This window comes from Ceratosolen solmsi, unplaced genomic scaffold (assembly GCF_000503995.2).
Source record: "Ceratosolen solmsi marchali unplaced genomic scaffold, CerSol_1.0 scaffold3, whole genome shotgun sequence".
Classification (NCBI taxonomy): Eukaryota; Metazoa; Arthropoda; class Insecta; order Hymenoptera; family Agaonidae; genus Ceratosolen; species Ceratosolen solmsi.
The window spans coordinates 3844428-3865061 of NW_011948428.1; the positions used below are offsets into that span (position 1 = coordinate 3844428).

At 37.3% G+C, this 20634-nt stretch overlaps 1 protein-coding gene across 1 annotated transcript in view; it reads right to left on the reverse strand.

Moving 5' to 3' along the window:
* Nucleotides 1-9822: 9822 nt before the first annotated feature.
* The window catches only part of LOC105363639 (Krueppel-like factor 7), a 396223-nt gene continuing 385411 nt past the window's right edge, over nucleotides 9823-20634 (reverse strand). The window contains exon 6 of the mRNA XM_011501385.1: nucleotides 9823-10107. Within this exon, the coding sequence (XP_011499687.1) occupies nucleotides 9932-10107 (176 nt within the window). The 3' untranslated portion in view covers nucleotides 9823-9931. The remainder of the gene's footprint in view (nucleotides 10108-20634) is intronic.

Below are 20634 nucleotides of genomic sequence, written 5' to 3' on the forward strand. Positions count from 1 at the left end.
ATATATATATATATATATATATATATATACATATATATATGCGCAATACTCGAAGAAACAGCAGAGTGTGTATGTAAATTAAAATCTTCTTTTTTTTCATAAAAAAATAATCCTTGTATTTTAAAAACGACTTTGTTTTATTTTTCATTTAAATAATAAAATAAAACGACATCGAAGCTTCAAAAGCGAGCTTACAATAATAGATATAACCTTCACATTCTTCTTATTTTTTTTTTTTTTTAATTCTCGTACGAAATAATCATATATATCAACATCATCGCTATTTACAATTTGCACCGACCCATTTTTTTCTCTTACTCATTTTCTTCTTCTTTACTCCCTATAATTCACAATATTATAGCTTTTTCTACTTTTGTTTATTCCCTATTATCCCCATTTACTCTTCTACTATAAAGAAATTCCTTGTATCGTGCATTCCTAGGAAAAAAAAACGAATAATCGACGAAGAAATGCGGAAGAACGTATTTGGCGTCGGTGGACGATAATAATTTTCTCTCCCTCTCTCTCGCTCTCGCTCTCGCTCTCTCTCTCTCTCTCTCTCTCTTTCTATCTCTCTCTTTCTATCTCTTATTCTCTCCGTCTTATAATCTTTCGGTCATTTTGACTTTAATTTCACGCACTAACAGCTTAATCCGGTTTTTCATCATTTTTATTTTATTTGTTCTTTTAAATTCATATAATATAATTATTCATTGATTATACAAGGGACATGAGGTTTCTTTCACTTAGCTAAGCTTACTTACAATTAGTTTACCATCTAATTAATTCTTTTGTACAATTAAACAACTTAGATCGGTAATACAGAATTTATAACGACTTACGACGTACAATAATAATCAGAAATATAATAATAATTATAATAATTAATAATGACATTGACAATAATAATAAACGTTAGCTCTAGTCAATAATTTACGTAAAAATCATATAACTTGAATATTCAACTTGTATCTCCTATTTAAAAAATTACACTCACTTCATTCCTTTACTACTTAAATTTTTTGTATTTTTTCTTTATAGACATCCAAAAATTTGATTTTATTTATTTTTTTTTTTCTATTTAATTCATCTCACCGCGTTCTACACTACGCAACATACATTTTCCGACTAAAACTTCACGTGCTTCATTGCTTCATTCACGCATATTCATACACATTACAAATGTTTAATAAGAATCGTGGAGAGAATCTCCTAATACGAGAACATTTTTTTCTTTCCATTTTCTTATAAAAAAAATCTCGAGAAATGTTCACCACCTCGGTATTTTTCAATTATTGGTTTCCGCTATGTGCTCTCTATCTTTCCGTTCTCATTTCTCTTGATTTTCCCTTCCTCAGCGATGAATCACCCTTAAGAAGAGAAAGAAAAATGAAGTAATAATTATATAACGATGACGTGCACTTCTCGCGAGTTATCTAATAAAACAATCAGTTAATTATAGATTCTATAGAGTAAAAGTAACGTTAAAAAAAAAAAAAAAAAAAAAAAAAATTTATGCATAGTTAAAAAAAAAAAAGAAAAAAAAAAGAAAAACGCAACATATAGAATATAAATGAAATCTTTTATTTTTAATGTGAGAAACATTGCTAAATAAACAATCGCACGAATCTTTGGTAGGTGACTTCAAATATCGCGTATGCATGCACTACTATTGTAATTCATTATGAAATGCCAAACGCTCGTTTACAAATAACTTTTAGCAATTGTAAAGATGCTTTATTATTTCATTCGAAGATAAAGAAAGGAACAGTGATGTATGTATGATAAATATTCGTTATTGCAAGCCAATAATGGCTTACGATGTAAAATGTTGTATGCTTCAATCACTGATATTTCAACATCATTTATTTTGCATTGTTCTTGTATTTTTATTTTTTTTTGTTTTTTTTTAATATATTTTTTTTTTTGGTTTGTTTTTTTTTTTTTTATTTAATTTTTCTTCGTTATTTAAAGTAGCACAAAGAAACGCCTACTTAGGTATTATAAAATAAATGACAATTTTGGGGACATTTGATAAATAAATCGACTTATGTATCAGAGAACAAAAATCTTTATACGAATATTTTTCTTCTTCTCCAAACGTTTTAAAGAGTCTAAGAAAAGAAGAAATGCGCAAGCTATCACTTTCCCATTGCTGCTTGTAAATATATGTTACTCGAGAAATTGAGCAATTTAATATTAATCATTATTTATTCTTATTTAATTTGTCCGCTCGACTAAGAAAGTTTGTTCGTTTTGTTTGCACATGTACTCGCGTCCATTTAGTACCAGTAGATAGGCCTAATACATAAACACGTATAATAAAAATGCATTATCGACCGTCGTTAAACAATAGTATCCGAGACGTTAGAACATTGCACTTAATTCATATGTTTAATCGAACGTTTAATTTTGTGATTCATTTTTATCATAGCTTCCCTTAGAAATTATAAATAAACTCTATATCCACAGTTTCCAATAATTTCGTAAAAATTAGTATTACGATTACTGGTTAGTAAATATGTGATTGTTAATAAATAGTTTTCGAAATTTTCAATACAGGAAAGAAAATTGATGTTAATATAAATCTATGAAATTCATATCGACTAAATGTCCTCGCGTCTTTATGACATATTAATTCCTCTCTTTATTTTGCACCTGAATATGATTAATCAAGCGAAGGTGAAAATCCTTAAACAACGACTTTTATAATACTGAATTTTACGGCAGCTTAAATAGCACGACGCTTTTACTCATTTGTGTGTAATTGTAAATGATTTGTACATAAAACATGGAGAAACTCGTAGAAAATAAATAATAAAAAAAGATGGATTATATAAACATAAGATGAACAAAAAAAAAAAAAAAAAAAAAAAAAAAAAAAATTTTTCACAAATGTCTCAAGATACAAAACACACTGTAGAAAGAAAAAAACTACACTAATAAATAGCTCGAAAGATATAAAAGGATCGCTTTCGCTTTACCAAGAGATGAAAATCGTAAAAAAAAAAAAAAAAAAAAAAAAAAAAAAAAAAAAAAAAAAAAAAACATCTGTCTCAAGATACAAAACACACTGTAGAATAGAAAAGTTACACGATATAAAAGAAGAAAGCTTTGGTTTTTTATTCCTAGACGCGCGGCACGAAACACGTGAGAAGGGAATTAAAGCGTAATTTACAGTGAAAAGGGGGAGGCGAATCGCGTGCGGTTATTACATCGGAAGCAACCCCGAACAAGCCAGATCTGTGTCCGGTGAAGAAAAAAGAAAATGTTGAGGCTACCTTTCTTTCCTCTTTCTATCTCGTAATGCTTTCATGAAGGAAAAGCTTCCGCTCGAATTGAGCGATAGCTCCATCAGTAATTTAACAACGAGTCCGAGAGAGAGAGAGAGAGAGAGAGAGAGAGAGAGTGAGAAAAAAAGGGTCCAGTCGATGATATAAAATACATGGATAATTGAAATATTTTCAGTGGTGAAGCGGATAATTATCTCTGATCTTGTGTGCCAGTCAATCAATAATCAACATACGCCGGGCAAAATCTTTTAATTAAATCACAACTCGAAGGATGGGAATTTTAAATCGTAAATTTATTCGAATTTTATGAAATACGAGTAAAATCATTGTTTTGTGATGTTGTTATCCTGGAGGTATTTATTATGAATGAGACGGTCTACAATCTTTTCAAACAGTGAATCATAAACTTCACAAAATTAATAACAAAAGATTAATTATCAAGCAAATTATTATCTAAGCAGATTTAAGTGTTTGCGAGAAGGCGACTTTATAATATAAATTATAGAAGCGAATTTGATTTTCGAGTGCTAAACTCACGAGACAGAAGTAGAGGAAGAATGATCTGCTGAATATAGACGGTAATAGTAGATAAAGACAATGATGTAAAGGGAAGAGAAGAAAAGCACAGTAGCCGTAGTGCATCGAGACTCTCTTGTAGTTCCTTTTTCATTCGTTTTCTAGCCATACCTCGCATACCTCGCAAATTTAATTTTCCATTACAAATAAAGTCCTGTAATTAGCATGTTAACTTTTACTTTATTTTTAATTGTTCGTTTACGCGTTTACTTTTTTTTTTAATATATATATATATATATATATGTCTTTCTAGAAATATTAATTTTCATTTTTCGTTGCACGAGGCTCGCGCTTTCCCTTTAAAAGGTGTCGCTTCGCCATGTAATATAATAATGACCATTCCTCTTTCCTCCTGCTCGCATATCTCTTTTAAATACGATTTATCTGTTAATTTTTTTCTTTTTTATATTGTTAGTACAAAATTACATATTCGAATTACGCAGTTACCGACGTCGTTTAAGCGTGCCTACGCGCATTTTTATTCCATTTTTTAGTGTAAAGTTTTAGTTCTCCTTCCCTTCCTTATCCCATTTAAATCACACGTATAACAAATCACATTATCATACGCCTTACTGTGTATTCACAATTATATAAATAGATGATGTATACACAACGAGGTACGGAATTTTTTTTATCGCGGAAGCTCTCCGCGTGTCTATAACGTTTTTTGCATCTCCTTTCAGCTCATTGGATAGTTAAATTTTGTTTCTTCGACTCATTAATTCTCTTCGGGTTATCTCAAAAACTACTATAAAGTATCTTTAAAGTAATTTAAGTGTCCCTTTAAAATTGTCTTAGACTTTTCCTTGGGAAAAACTTTCTATCGATTATCCCCAAAAAATGCAAATTTTAGACCGATTTTCTCGGTTACTTAACCTTATTTCCCTTTACTATAACTTTGAAAATGTCTACCGATCGATCTACAAAACAGTTTGCCGTTTCATCGAATCCGCAAAATTTTTCTGTTGCACATGCGGCCCTATTCATTATCTTCACTAACTGTATCCTATTTATTCATTTAATTTATTTAATTTATTTAATTTATTTAATTTATTTAATTTATTTAATATCTTTCATATATTTATTCGCGTCGCGTAGTATTAAATAATAATTATATTCGTCGTAATCGATGCCGAGGAATCGCCGTGACACGCTGATTCCTCGAGCGATAATTTCAACGATTTTCAAAATTGGATCTTACTCCTACAATTAAACTTTTAACGCCGATTAAGAACATCGATGCGCTTAGATTTGCCATTTACACTGTCCTAGTTATCATTTAAACAATTTGCTTTATTTTATTTTCTTAATATTCATACCTGTTCATATCTGTATAAAATTTCTAAAAACACTAGCCTACTATGAAATCAATGAGTTCGTAAGATATTTCTTTCAATGTTTCCCGATGACATTAATAGTGACTATGTGAGATTGTATTATTTTCATCGACTTAGCCGCTGAACTTCCAAAATTGTAAATTATGATTTTTAATTTTTGCAGTTCCTTCGCTTCGGGCATTCGTATCTGTCTTTTACCATATTAAGCTTTTGCTTTTTGTCGCGTGATTTTAGGCATCGAATATACGAGAATCGACGCACTAAGCGATGTTTCGTCCTTTTTTCTTTTCTTTTCTTCCCCCCCCCCCCGTAATCAGTATCTCATTTATATATCAGTAAGCCTTATTCGGCACATATGAACGATTATAATGGAATGACTTCATATATAAATTTTGGCTCAATATCATTTCATAATGTGCGTCATTTTCTTTCCGTTATATGTTGCTATTCTTTTTTTTTCCTTTTTTTTTATTTTATTTTATTTTATTTTTTTTTATTATTTTTTTTTTTATTTGCTCAAAGGTATTGGATACACAAAAACAAAGGAAAAAAGAAGAAATAAAAGTTGTAGGATATACGAAGTATGTTTCGTTTATTTCATTCATTAGCTATTATCCAGTATGATATTGATCCGTAATCACACATACGATACACAAGTACACACTGTATATTTATGTATGTAGCTTTACTTTTCTTAATGCAAACAAGCGTTAAAAGCGCCCACGAATGATGTAGAATTGTTAATGATCTTACAAACAGACACCATAGAGAAATTTATCTTGTTAACATCATTATCTATATACTTTGACGCGCAAGTAAATTCAAGTTTATTTGGCCACTAAATATTCGTTTGTCTATATGTTCCGTTCTAAATGGCTATTGTTTTGTATTGTTGATTATCGAATGATCGGGGCTGGTCTTTTATGATGATTAATTTTTCTTTCCCATTTGTTTTCGTTTCCCCTTGACTACACTCGAAAAATGATGAAAAATTCATTGTTAACCATAAATGCCTTCGTATCATACATAATACGTGCCTTATATATAAGTACTTTTATGTATTTTATAAAGTTTTTAAATCGTTCCGTTTTATCAATTAATATTTCAAGCTTCGCGAGTGAGTTTATTCATCTAGCATTATAAAATACATTCACTTGCAATTTCTTCTTAAATATTAGCAAAGGAAATATCTGCCCACTTTATTAGATCTTTATTAGATTATTTATGAATCGGAAATTGAAGAGAATCTTTAATTAAATATTTAATTTAATAAATCAGATACAAGGCTCTGAATTTTTAAATACCATTTAAATTTTTAATATCCATCTGGATTCTGCAGTGTATTTCACCTGTTTGTGATACATAGAAATGAAAAAAAAAAAAACAAGCTTATATATAATGTATTATGAAATAACTGAAGTAAAAAGAAACAAAAAAGTTTTTTTATAAGTTGCTTCGAGTGTAAGATATTGTATTGGGCTTCGCTATCCGTCTGTTCGTCGCTTCTTTTTTACTATATGTGCTGTTAAATAATAGTAACTCTATTTCTTATTCGAAGTGTGGCCATTTTTCCATTATTAGACGATCATTTTCATTGTATTTAAACTTGTAACGAGCGCATACAAAATAAATAACAAAAAGAAAAAAAAAAGAATGAGAAAAAAAACTAAAAAACGAATGCAGTAGATTTATTTAATTTTCATGAAAGTGAGAAAAACTGATTGTGAAATAGATGCGAATGGGTATATGCAAAATAAATAGACATGTAGAAAACGAGAACAGACAGACAGACAGACAGACAGGCAGGCAGGTAGAGAGACAGATATACCCGTTTGGCGAATTTCGGAGAAGTCGTGATTATTTGTAACAAATCATCGAAAATGTGCAACATTAGCGTGTAAAAAACGCGAGGCGAAAGGTGTAGAGGTGTTTGTTAGTGTGTGACGTGCGATACGACACGTACTTGCAGCTATATTCATTTATCTGGTTCGTAAAGTTTTCCATCTGCGAATCTCCGATCGACGGGTGCAAAAAAGGACTTAAATGTTATATTTGGCACCACGTGGGCTTTGAAAATTGCTTCTATTGTCACTTTTATGCTCCGCTAAATGATTGTATAATGACGTGTACGCACGTATCTTTACTAATTTACTCACGTTATGCATCCTTGTGGCAGCGGAAACGCGACATTGACGAAAAACAATGTTATCTAAGTATAAAAGAACAATAGAAAAATTTTCTTTTATTTGGTTTTTGCATTTTTTTTTTGTTTTGTTTTTATCATACCGTATTATATATATTATATATATATATATATATTTTTTTTTTTCACAGCACTTAATGCTTCCTTGGATTAGTTTTATATGAAAAAGAAAGACTTGAAATCTTCCTAGCTAATTGTCACTCTGATATTTTTTTTCTCATTTTTTCGTATGCGAGTGTGTTGTGCTCTTTACTTTATGTCGTCTTTGTGTGTTTTTCGCTATATACTGCTGTTACTTCGCTTAGCAACAGCGTTTCAACGTAACCACGCTTGCCTTCATAACTGACAGTGTCCGTAGAGAATTCTTGGAAGAAGGCCCCCGAAAGTCCAAAAAGAATATATATATATATATATATATGAGTAAATGGGTGTGCGTACGTATGAGTGGATTGAGCAACCATGCGATAAGAGCTGACGAAAATGTAATGACACTTTTGCTTAGGATATTCTTCATTAGGAGCGATATTCTACTCGACGAAAAGATAATAGAGTAAACCCATTTAACGATTCATATTAAGTCTCTGTCTATTGAATATTGAATTTTGGTGATTAAATTTTACATCAATTTTTGACGAAGATATACCTATAAAATGCCAAATTTCAACTTCAATAGAGTCGACATTCAAGGGTAAAATAAAATATTTAACGCGTTGATTCAGTTTTAAATTATATTAAAACTATGCACAAAAACATGACAAAGCCATATCCATCGTAGATTACGTAGATTTATGCATTTGTGTAGCGAATGACTCGATTATCCGACAACGAACTATTCAAATTCCAGATAAAACAATAAAGAATGATAACTTAATGTGCCGAGCGTCGATGATTATTAGCGATGGGTAAAAATATTCTTCCGGCACTTTTCGTCGGAATCGGTATTACAAATGTATTATGCCGTTGGATCGGCGAATAAGAAATTTTAAAGGGCAAAGCAGTAGTCGTATGAAAGAATCTCCAATTAATAAGAATAATAGCAATTATTGGTAACTATGTATAGAACAGTAAAAGTGATGGGCTAATTAGGCATTTAAAAATTTCATGAAAATTACGCTTATTAGACAATCTTCGGATAATCTATTGAAGTACTGTGTGACGTATAAAGGAAATTTATATTAACAATTTTTCAGCCTATCAGCATGGATTAAAAGCTTAATGTTTCAATGATAAATTATTTATATTAATGTGCACGTTATTATTGTAATCTAAATACGCTAGTTGAAAGATCATTAACTTCTACAATATAATTAACTAATATATACAAAACTATATAATGCAATTTTTAGCTAAAATAATACACAAGGAATTCTCCCCGGATGGTTGCATTATAATAAACACAGTCTCATTATCCGTGTACGAGCGTGAATAACACGCTGTCTGTGTATTCCGCAGTTTCCGGCGGTTGACCGTCGTATTTGGCGTCGCTTGCCTAAATCGGCCACGATGATACACCACGCAAATTACCAAATACCCAATGTGCCCTCCATTCATTCTTTTCGTCTCGCCGTGTAGTTGTACGACGTGTATTGGCAGTGATTAACGCTCCCGCGCTCCAAAGACGATACGATCCGCGCATGTACCCGATCCTTGTCTCTCCCATTCCCGGGTACGCATAAATGTATACGGACACGCTCGTATGATCAGCATGGAGACTCGCTTGGTTGTCTCATCATATCTCGAACGAGCGAGATAGAACATCGGTTGGGCACTCGTTCTCCTCGTTAAGTCTGGCTCGCGTCAACGGACTCGCGTTACTCTTTCAGCGCGTGCGTTAAAAACGCAACGACGGTGAAATTGACGACGGTCTGGTCGGCACCGCTACATTAATGGGAGTCGCATCGTCCGGACGGAGAACCTATCACATATTCAAGCATCAATTGTGATAATTGTTCTCGTAACGCCAGCATCGTGTAGGAGAGAGTCGAAATCGCGGGAGACAAGTGATAAGAGCGCAGTAGGAAGTCTGTCTCTGCCCGTGTGTCTCCCTGTGCCCGCGCAAGTGCACGCGCATTCGCGTGGCGGTGGTTGTAGTGATGACGATGATGGCGGTGCAGACGGCGATGTTGTCGTCGATGACGTAGGCGGCGATCTTTGGCTGTGAGCTCGGGCGAGTTGCGTATTGCGGATTACGTAGCGTCGTCGTAGCGTGAAGCACTCGTTAGCGCATCTCGTAGCTCCTCGAGACGTGAAGATCATCGTCCTCGTCGTCGTTGTCGTCGTCCTCGTCGTCGTCGTCCTCGTCGTCGTCGTCGTCATCGTTGTCGTCGTCGTCGTCCTCTTCGTTGCAATCGTTACAGTTGTCCTCGGGCCAGCGCACAAACTCCTCATCCCCCTTCCCCACTTTCTTCTCCTCCTACATCTCCACCTCCTCCTGCCCCACCGCCGCTTCCTTCTCCTCGTCCTTCTGTCCCTCCTGCTCGTGTTGCTGCTTCTGCTCGGCGCTGCTCGCGTCCGTCACGGCATTAGACGTGTCTCTTCATGTGAAGGGCGAGATGATCGCTGCGCGAGAAGCAGCGGTCGCAGTGCCGACACTTGAACGGCTTGGCACCGGTATGCTTGCGATAGTGGCGCGTCAGTTCATCCGAGCGAGCGAATCGCCACTCGCAGCCTTCCCAGCTGCACTTGTACGGCTTTTCTCCTGTAAATAGATTAAAGAGCGCCGGTGAGACTTTAAATCGGAATGGCGAGCGGACGTCGAGCCTAAATGGCAATTTCTCTTGGCCAATTGAGATTTCATTGGGCAATTTGTTATTACGGTCGACGTTAAGCCAGCTCGTGACCGTTGTTCCTCGCATCTTACATACATATATTTATATAGATCATAGATAAATAGATAGATAGGCAGATAGACGGTTGGAAAGCGCGTGAATGAAAGTTTGATTGAAAGATAGAGATAGATAGAGAGGGAGATAGATAGAGAGAGAGAGAGAGAGAGAGAGAGAGATATTTTATTTTGCGATTTGTCTGTGACTGGGACCTCGGGGCATAAGCTCCATTCGGTCGTAATGCCCCATAATTGACAATGTATTATTTCGGGTAACGAGGATGACGAGTGTCTGGCTTGGGGGTGTGCACGACGCGCATCCCGATATTACGACTCGTAAATAATGCATTTGGGGTGGTTGTGGAATGAGGCGAGGAGCGTGGTCGACGAGGTTGGCGAGGCAGCGGCTCGAGAGGGATAAAGGAAAGCGAGCCGGAGATAATGGAGGATCGACACCTGTGGCGCGGCGTTACCGCGCGTTTAACGGTTCGAGGGCCGAGCGAAGCCTCCCGCGAGGCGCCCTGAGCGCACCTAGACTGCTGATTCGTGCCTCGGGCTAGACTCTCGATTGGCCACTGGGCCGGGAGCTCCCGGCGGTTTCGTGCCACGGCGTGGGAAGCGAGGGGACGATGGAGGGATCGCCAAAGGCCGATCGAGCGCGCGGTTAACGGGACGCGGGAGATTGATTTTTGCTCGGGGCGTAGAGGTGCGCGCGCGCGCTCGCGCACCTGGCTATTTTCAATTAGCCGCAGGAGAGGAGATCGAGGGTGACCAGCATGAGGGAGCTTAGCTCGGACTTCCGTTCCTTTTTTTCCGAGCTCGAGAGCGCAGCTCGACGTGCCGATTGCGCTCTGCCGGTTCAAAATTGAAGGGCCATTACCTCGATACATTGATTTTGGCTCGCTTAATTGTGGGGCGGGGTGGGGAGGGGAGGGCATTAAAGGGAAGATGGTCGGTTGGGTTGACGCGGCTGACGTTGAATTGTTAATCCAGGCGAGGACACGTCCCGAGGCTTATCCGTTTCCATACTACGTATTGCTTTCCAGGGTTTTTAATAATAAAATGCCGTTGAATAATTGCATGCCCATGGGGTTGAAGTCGAGTGGGGATGGAGACTGGGCGTTGGAGTTGGAAAAGTGATTGGCTGTAAGTAGCTGCGGATGGATGGGAGCATTATCTTGTTATCCCGGCTGTTTGGTATGGTGATACTGTAAGCGATTGTCGCGAGTTAATTGTGGCAATGGTATGGATTGTGAGGGATTGGTGGAGAAGGAGGAGGAGGAGGAGGAAGAGGAGGATGAGGACGACGACGAGGAGGTGGTGTTAGATCTATGTGTGTGTCAAGGGTGAGGAGGAGTGTGGCGTATAGTTGTCGGATGATGAACGAAACGATCGTAATCGATAGATTAATAAGGATCTTTCAATGAAAGTGAAAGACAGGAAGCTGGCGGGACGTTTAACAAGATCTTTCGAGATAAACAGCATATTAGGGCTTAAAGCGGGCTTTTGAAAAATTATTAAATTTCTGTCCCGTGCTCTATAAATATTACCAAAAGTCTTTGAAAAATCTTTAAAGCGAGTCGAATGTTAAGGCGGCGCAGCAGTCCGAGACTCTGCGCGATCGAGCGATAAAGATGATTCGTTTGCTTCGTTCGTTAAACAAAGAGCGATTAAAGCGGATCGTCCTCTCGGAAATGTCCGTAGTCACACTGTAGTCGGCCAAAATTTTTCGTACTCTCGACGTTATTAAGCAGCCGTGGCAGAGCCGAGCCGCTCTCCCGGCGTTCTTTAATTCAAGATTATTCAAAGCACCGGCTGTTTATTTTGCCGCGCGAGAAGGAAAATTCCGTCGGGATTCTTTATCAACGTCGAAGCCCGGGAAATTTATGCGGCCCCTCGGCCAAAATTGTTTCACGGCTTCCGACGAAATAAGAAAGAGCCCGCCGACCAAACAAACGTCTTCTCCATTATTTCGCGGGCGGTGGATGGTAGGTGGCGTCTCCTCGCGAGGTGACGGCGACAAATCCAACCCGGACGTGGCAACGCATAACCAAGTTTCCGGCGACAGCCTCGGCTGCTCTACCTAAATTCCGGGCACGCGACTGCCCGGGAAAATACAACGCGCTCGCGAGTGTATACACGTGCATATAAAGGAACTCGTGGGGTGAAGGATCCCTTTTCCGTGCGATGCGAGAGAAATACTCGTCTCTCCAGTAGGAGCGACAGGAGAAAATGACGGAGTCAAAGAGAAAACATGGAGTTGGCGTGCCGCTGGAGATGTGGCGGTTGGTAAAGACGCCGAGATAAAAAGTAAGCAAGAGGGATGGAAAATGCAGATCTTGTGCGCGGCGCATGTAAGACTCGTGCAAAGGGTATTTTTTAAGGGACATGTGTTGTGATATTTTATTGTGGCTAGAGAGTTTACTCGAGGATAAAGTAGCGGAACGCGTTAGGTTTTTCTTTCTCAACGCAATGCTTTTGAACATGAAATTTACATACAATTATCTGCCATTATCTGACTTGCGCATCCTTCTACCTTCATTTAAGAAGAAAATTTTAAATCTTACTATTGTCATTTTAGATAGTTCGGCGAGTGCACGCGCCTACATTCTTGTTATAAGCATAAATTACAAAAAATACAGGTAAAATAAACGTAAGCCGTTATTAAATTTTTGTAATATGATTTTCTCACATATTGCATACTTTTATTTTCCAATCCCTGATTAAAGTGTAATGATAAATTATCATTCTCCTCCTTCAGAATCTTACGATCTCATGATTTATAATAGTTAATACATGTCTTCTGTGCTTTTGCAATTGATTAATACACGGTGCAATGCCGTTAATAAATGCGTTAATAAATAACTTTTATCACTCGTGTTGTACATATTTTCCTGCGCAAACTTGTGTATCTTCTACTTTTTTTTCCTTTTCACGTTTAATTTTGTACAATAACTAAACTACTAGTTTTTTTCTTTTCTTGGACACAAGTACGAACGTTTGAGTAAAAATATTTTTAGGAAAATTTGTGCACAATGGTCCAAGTACAAATTCATAAATCAAAATATTATTAAGAGTATTGAAAATTGATCCATAAAAAAAAAAAAAAAACAGGATGAAGAAAAGAAGAAACTTTGAAATAAAATTTCGCCTCTTCACTTAACTAAAATGAAAGCTTCATAAAAATTTACGATACTTTTACTTACGAGAGATATATGCAAATAAAAAATAAAACCAGTTGATCCTGCAAGACGTATATTTTCAATAACGCAGCACAGCGTCTATGAATATTTAATAAATACTTTTTCATTTCGAATAGTGAAATAAATTTCTTACGTCTTTCCATCAAACAATGCACGCGTTTATTGTACATCGCGTTCATCTGTCTTTGGATTAAAGTTAAGCTTGATGAGAAGCCGCGTGTCCCATCCCAAGTTCAGATATTAAGTTTTTGTACTTTTAATTTGGTCAGTTGATAAGAATTGATAAGCCCCTGAGCGTTCGTATTTCACAAGCGTATCCAGCATTTTGTTGAAATTCAATTACTCGTTTTTCATACGTTCTTTATCATTTAATAAACTTTTCTCGTGCTCGGTTAATTTAGAAAAAGTGTAGGAAAGAAAAGAGCCAAAAAAAAAAAAAGAAAAAAAAAGAAAGAAATAAAAGAAAGAAAGAAACACCATGTAAAAACGAAATACCACGTTATTAACGAAGCATTTAAACAAATATTTGCTACATTATTACGTTTACCCATGTAAATTATATTTAATTAATGAATTAATTAATTGCCTAATAGATTAAATAATTTACAATAATTTATAATAATTTATAATAATATTAAATAATTGAAATTTCAGTGAATGATTGGTAAGGGTTGTCGTAAAATTGTTCACTACTTCTTAGTCGTCGATTATTATCGTTTTAAGCCAAATATCGCGATTGCATGTGTAAGCGAGCGTTGATCGAATAGAGGATCGAGGTGCTATCGATAATGCCGCGAGTGGTAATCAACGATATTTGAAAATGTGATTTGAAAATGTTTGGGAGTGAAAAAAAGAGAGCAGGGAAGCAGGGCAGAGTCTTGACAAAATTCTGCTCTCGGTGGAAGTGACGAGGAACTTGGGCGCGTGAGTCTCTATTCGCAGCCTTCACAACCATACGTTGTGTCCATCGCCTGGACAGGGACGAGCGCTGCTCCCGACGTCTCATTTCTACACACACGCGCGCACGCGCGCACACACACACACACACACACACACACATATATAAAGATAGATAGATAGATATTAATGTGGGGCGTGGGAGTGCGTGTGTTTCGCACGTGTGCTGAAGATGCGGTGTGGACTGGCGGGAAGAGGGAGGTAGAGGGATCACAGGTGATGAGGAACTGGGATAGTGGGTGGGATAGCGGGAGGAGAGGGGGAGGGGGGGAGGAGGAGATGGGACGGTTGACGTCGACGTCCACGGATAGAACACAATGTGTGCTCGCACGTCGCGCATTTTATTACCGCATAATGTCCCCCGGCGGTTCGTTCAGTTAGCGGACACTGCGTAATAAAGCCATATTAAACAAGATGGCTTAGCCCGTTAGTCGCTGCCGACGTCTAACTCTTGCGGCCGCGTGCAAGCGAAAGCCAACGTATATTAAAACGTGAGCGACAAGGAGAGCGTGTTGGTCGCGGCTGAGAGAGTGGGATTTTAGCTTCTCATCTACGGCAATCCGAATAAATGGGAAAATCTTCCGTGCGAGAGGGGGTTCCGCTTGGTGGGTCCAGTGGCTCGGTAGATAACGCGGACGGATAATGCAGTTAATGCCAGTTAAAAACTAGCTTGACTTTAATTTGTAGAGAAGTAATTTTTCAGCCCATCTGATCTGGGGAGATTGTTCTCTTGAGGCTTACGGTCTTATTTGCTTTGATGTTTCGCTTGGATTTCAAAGAGATTAAGGCCCGCGGGCTTTCGCTCCACGGGGCCGTCAAATTTCGCAAGTTTTCTTCCTGTATTTCACTTTCTTAATCGCTCGATTAATCCATGGATGAAAATTAATTTGGATTTTGATGGAGTTGGTAATTTTGATCGAAGGCCGAGGAACTTTATTCGCGTCACTCGCTCTTCGAGCTTCCATCGTTAAAAGGCTGCCTTATGGGCCTTGCTCGCCAGCCTTTACAATCAAACGGCCCTATAAATAATGGCCTACGATTATCTACGATTGTATGCGTGCGTGCGTGCGTGCCTATGGGCGTACATGTGAGCCAGTGGCAATAATGCGTTCTAATCGCTAATGAAGATGGCTAAAAATTACAAGGGACATCGCGACACGTAGAGGTATCGATCGAGCGCCTCTGTCGCCGGGTTTCGAGTCTGTGCCGGTCGGACAAACACAGGCCAGAGCCAGTCAAATCGCGCTCACTTTGCAATTCAAAAATCCATCTGCCCGAACGTTTGCAATTTTACAGTCACGTTCATTTTGCATTCGATCAAAATGCCGCCCCCGCCGTGTCATCCGTCCCGTAGTCGTAACTGTAGCTTCCAGTGCTGAAGGCCCGAGGGTCGACCTCGGAGTCCCGTGAAAAGAGAGACGAGAAGAGATCGGGGCTGCGCACGTGAGTTGTTAAACCGGCTTGACGTATGGGGGCGGCAAGAGGAGCAGGCTCGTCCGGCAGAGGAGGAAGAGGGGCATTGGGACGCGACCGCATCTCGCTCTACGTGCTCGTACTCACGGACGTTGAATGATTGCATTAGAGCGAAAAACCTTGTCATTGTGCATCGGCAATAGCTTCTTTATGCCCTTGCCAATGCACGCGTAAGAGCGCGCATGCGCATGCGAGGCTCTCGGCATTGCATGCATTTTTCGCGAGTGTCGGTAAATGGAACTTACATTATGTGAGAAGCCGATGAGTGTATGGACGGGCTCGGCTAAAGGATGATTTTTATTTAACGATTTAATTTAAATAAAATGAAGATTCGCGTGTCTGACCTCGAGTTGACGTAGAAAATGTCTATTTGCTATTTAAGATGACGATTTGTTCCTCGCACGGGAATATTAATTGGTAATTGCAAATTCTTAGGAGCGCCGTGGGACGGCTATTTTGTTCAAATGTAACTCATTGTCAATTCTCACCTCTTATATTTGTATTTAATTGAGTGAGGAGCTGAGTAAGGATGCAAAATCCAATTTTATTTATACTATCGTCGTGACGTTACGTATATCTTCGATAAAGAATACCGCAAGCAAAACGAGAAACAAAGCAGCCAGAAGAATAGCAAAAATAATGGAAAAAACAAATACGAGTTTAATAACATCGTTAAAATGGTTGAAATAGCCAAATATTATGTTTCCATCGTAATAATTGTATCGAGTAATGGAATATAAAATTTATGTTTACATTCCGAACAATAATTTACGCTGGTTTGCAAAAACCGAAAGTTACTCTCTTTACGGATTACAAAATCATTTTATTACTAATTCTTGATGGATGTTACAAGTTCCGGTATCTGTGCGGATGATATTAATGTACACTGGGATAAAGAGGAAGGAATTTTCAACAACAGTCTTATCAACTCGTTCGCGTTTGAAAAACGACAAAGAAGATTTACACGGTGGAAAACGGAAGAGTGAATCAAATGAGAAATGAGAGATATCACAATTTTTTTTTTGTGTTTTTTTTTTTTTTTTTTTTTTTTTTTTTTGTTTTACTACGTAGAAGTGGATTCATAAATGATGATTATGTAGCTTTTAATTAAAAACGAGCTTATAACGTCTCAAGTGGACTTTGCGACGTAGAAACAATACTTGAGAAAATTACATTTTAAAGTTTACAGAAGCATGGAAGATTATTGTTTATTTTTCCTAAGATAAATTGTCTGGCAGAGCAAATTTCGTATTATTTCCAAGTAAACAAAAGTATTTCTATATCGTTGAGTAAGAGATCTTGATGCAGAAAAAATAGTTTCCTCATTTTTCAAACTATCGTCCTTTATGTATATATTAAAACTTGAGGAAAATATGATTTTCGTTTTATGTAATCATTGTACTCTATTCGAGTTTTGCGAAGTAATAAAAATCGTATTAACAAAAATTTTGTTTTATAAAAAATCTCGTTCGAAGTTTCACATCAAAAGTATAAGGCGAAACTCATTTCCCTCTTCAAAAGCTCAAGCCACCTCCATTACACCGCGACACAACGAAACTAAGCAATCCCAAAGCCTTCTCAACTTCCAGCTATGCTAAAAGTCCACCATTTTCCCATTCCCCTCGATCTTGAATATTTTTCTCCTTTCCACTCGTTCGTCCTTTACATTTTATTAAGTCCGCGCGCGGCGACACAATACGAGTATATAGCTTTTCCTTCTATCGTATTGTCGTCATCGCCACTCGCCCTCTCCCAAGGATAAAGACGAAATTCAGCGGTGGCGACGGCGGCATCGCGAGGGGAAAGGGGAAAATCCTAGCATCCGCATACGACGTGTTCCATTCTCTCCAACTTTCCTAGGATATCCTTTCGCTGCTGTTTCGCTTCTTCTCTTCGCGACTCAACACAGTGCGTCTCGACAGAGATGAAGGGGGCTCGCGAGGTTATTTTTCCCTTAGAGTGCGAGGCACGCGAAAACGAATGCGAGATCGGAATATCATTTACACCAGGGGACGAATTTCTTTTATTTTCCTCTGTTCAGCTTTTCAAACTGAGGACGTTAGACAGTGGGGAGGGCCCGGTTGAGGGAAAATTTTCTTTTGAATTACCATACTCCTTAATATTCAGGATTCGTATATAGATCTCTCACTAGCGATATATCTTCGGGAGAGAAAGTGTGATACTGTAAATTAATATTAGTGGCTTTTCTGTTTTCGTTTGGTTCATGCTTCTTATTAAGGCATTTTCCATTTTCTTTTAAAAGCAATATATTAATTTTCATTTTTTCTTTTCTTTTCTTTTTTTAATAATAACGAGTTGCGTTTTGTTTTTGCTATGTTTTTTTTTTTTTTATTTTATTTCGTCGAATGCTTGAAAAGAAAGCAGGATATGAATTTTTTTTTTTTTTTTTTTTTTTTATTTTTGTTAACGATCGCTCACATTCCGAAGAGAAATATGAAATATTTCTAATTTGAACTGTTTTGATTATGTTTTAGAGTCAGGATTATCGGCAAACGTATGCTATAGTTAGCAAAATGGCATTAATCGAAAGAAATGTTGACGTTGTAAATTCCTTAAAACAAAGTAATTTATTCATTAAATTATTAAATTACGCAGGTATAATTTTGCTATTCAAACTTTTAATCACGAGAATCATTTAAATTTTCTAATTTATATAAGAAAGTCCTAAAGCGGACAAATCTTAAAACATTTTTAAGTGTTGGCATTTTTTTTTTTTTAATACGCGCATTATCCGCTAAAATATCGCATATCATTTTCCTTAAAAAAAAAAGAAAAAAAAATCAGACGCGATTACTTATAAAGTTACGTAAAAATGACTGGACTTATCCGTAAAAACTAAAGCATACTTAATTTTCATTTTGGCTGCGGGAAAATATATTTATAGTATTCCGTGCCACATATTTAATATTTCAAATTGAAGCGCGAAGCGTATATTCATCGAAATTTATGCTCCTTCTACAAGAGTTTTGCGCTTGTACCTTAAAACAGAAAAAAAAATTTTTAATTCCATGCATTCTAAATGTGGAAAGCGTCGAGCAGCGAGATTTTGACGCTCCAAGTCATAATATCAAATGCCCGCATCGCGTTAAGTCGGACAAAAATTTACTCTCCCGAAGAAGCGAACAACGCATTGTCCCGGTTGCGAAATAAAAAGAATCATAGACTCTCGTGAAAAAGATAACATTTTTAGATAGCTCTCTCTCTCTCTCTCTCTCTCTCTCTCACGCATACGCACACGCACGCACGCACACACTAACTCAGTAGTTTTCTTTGAAAAATGTCTGTGTGCTCGTGCAAGTACTCGCGGATTGCGGCCAGCAGTGCGACGTTACCAACTTGTATGGGGCATAAAGTTTAACGTCGAGACGGATACGAGGAGATCCTCGTAACTCGACCGCAGGCGCCTGTGGTACCGAGACAGGGAGGGGGAAGAGAGTTTGAATTTGCGGTCGAAGGTAAGAGGATACGCATTCAATCGTGCAGATGCACTCTTGGCTAGTATTTGCGAGCCCAGTACTTCTCTTTCTCTCTCTCTCTCTCTCTCTCTCTCTCTCTCTCTCTCTCTCTCTCTCGCTCTCTCGCTCTATATATATACATATATATATATATATATAAATATATCCTCTTCTCCGCGTCCGCCTTCCCGCTGCATTTATTTATGTCTGTGTTGCCTTCCCTCATAGCCAGACAAGTCTGAATAGCCATTATTTAAGAATTGCATTACGCGGAAGCCTATTGCTGAAACGGCGACTTTGATTCTTAAGCAAATTTTAATATTTCATCGATTGTAATGTGTATTGATAATCGAGGAATCCACGTGGAGAATGATTTTAAACTGTTGCTATGGGCATCATTATATCATGGCGCGTAAATGCCTTTCTACGGCAAAATGTTTAAAGCACGCGTAAAGTTTCGAAAATAAAAGTATATCTCGAAATTTTTTTTTGCTTTTTTTACCTACCGAATGTACTCTTATAATTATTATGCATATATTATCGAACTTTAAGTTAGTATCGTCTTATTAGCAAACTTTTCTAATATTCAATCGTGTTACTCATTTTTTGTCCCTCGTATTTTACTTTATCCGAAACTTTGCTCCATTCTAAGTAAGAGGGAAAAGGAAGCCGTTATTTAAGAGTCGCTTTATCTCGGTGCATTAGACCTAACTTGCTTGTGAAACAAAAGTGTTTGATACCTCCCGCCCTTCTCCTCCTCCTCCTCCTTCTCAATCGATGCGGCCGTTGCGAGCTCTTTATCCGAGTCAAAAGTTGTTTATATTAAGTTTTATCTAAGTGCGCAAATATTCTTGTGTATTGCCGAAGAAGAATCGATGTCGCTTGGGTACGTTATTGCCGGCGCTACTCTATCTATTTTAAGAATTACTCGAATAAAATGAATGGCGAACTGCTGCTACGGAAAACTCTAGTGAATAGCGTTGCCCTTTAAAAGGTACGAGATATATTTGTCGACAGCGTAACAATTCAAACAGTTTTAATGAAGAAGAAATAAGGAAAAATATCAGCTAGTGCAAAATCGTTAATCTTAATTGTCATTATTTTTTCGTTGTTTTAAACACTTTATTGTTCGTTTAACATTAAGGATGTTTTCGGATTTCTAGAACGTGTAAAATGACATTTATGTTTATATTGTACATACGCTTGTTAGAGGAAACATTTATTAATTTAAAATGTTTATCAGCTGAATTCAAATATTTTCAGAGAAAAGGCTTAAATTAATATAATAATCC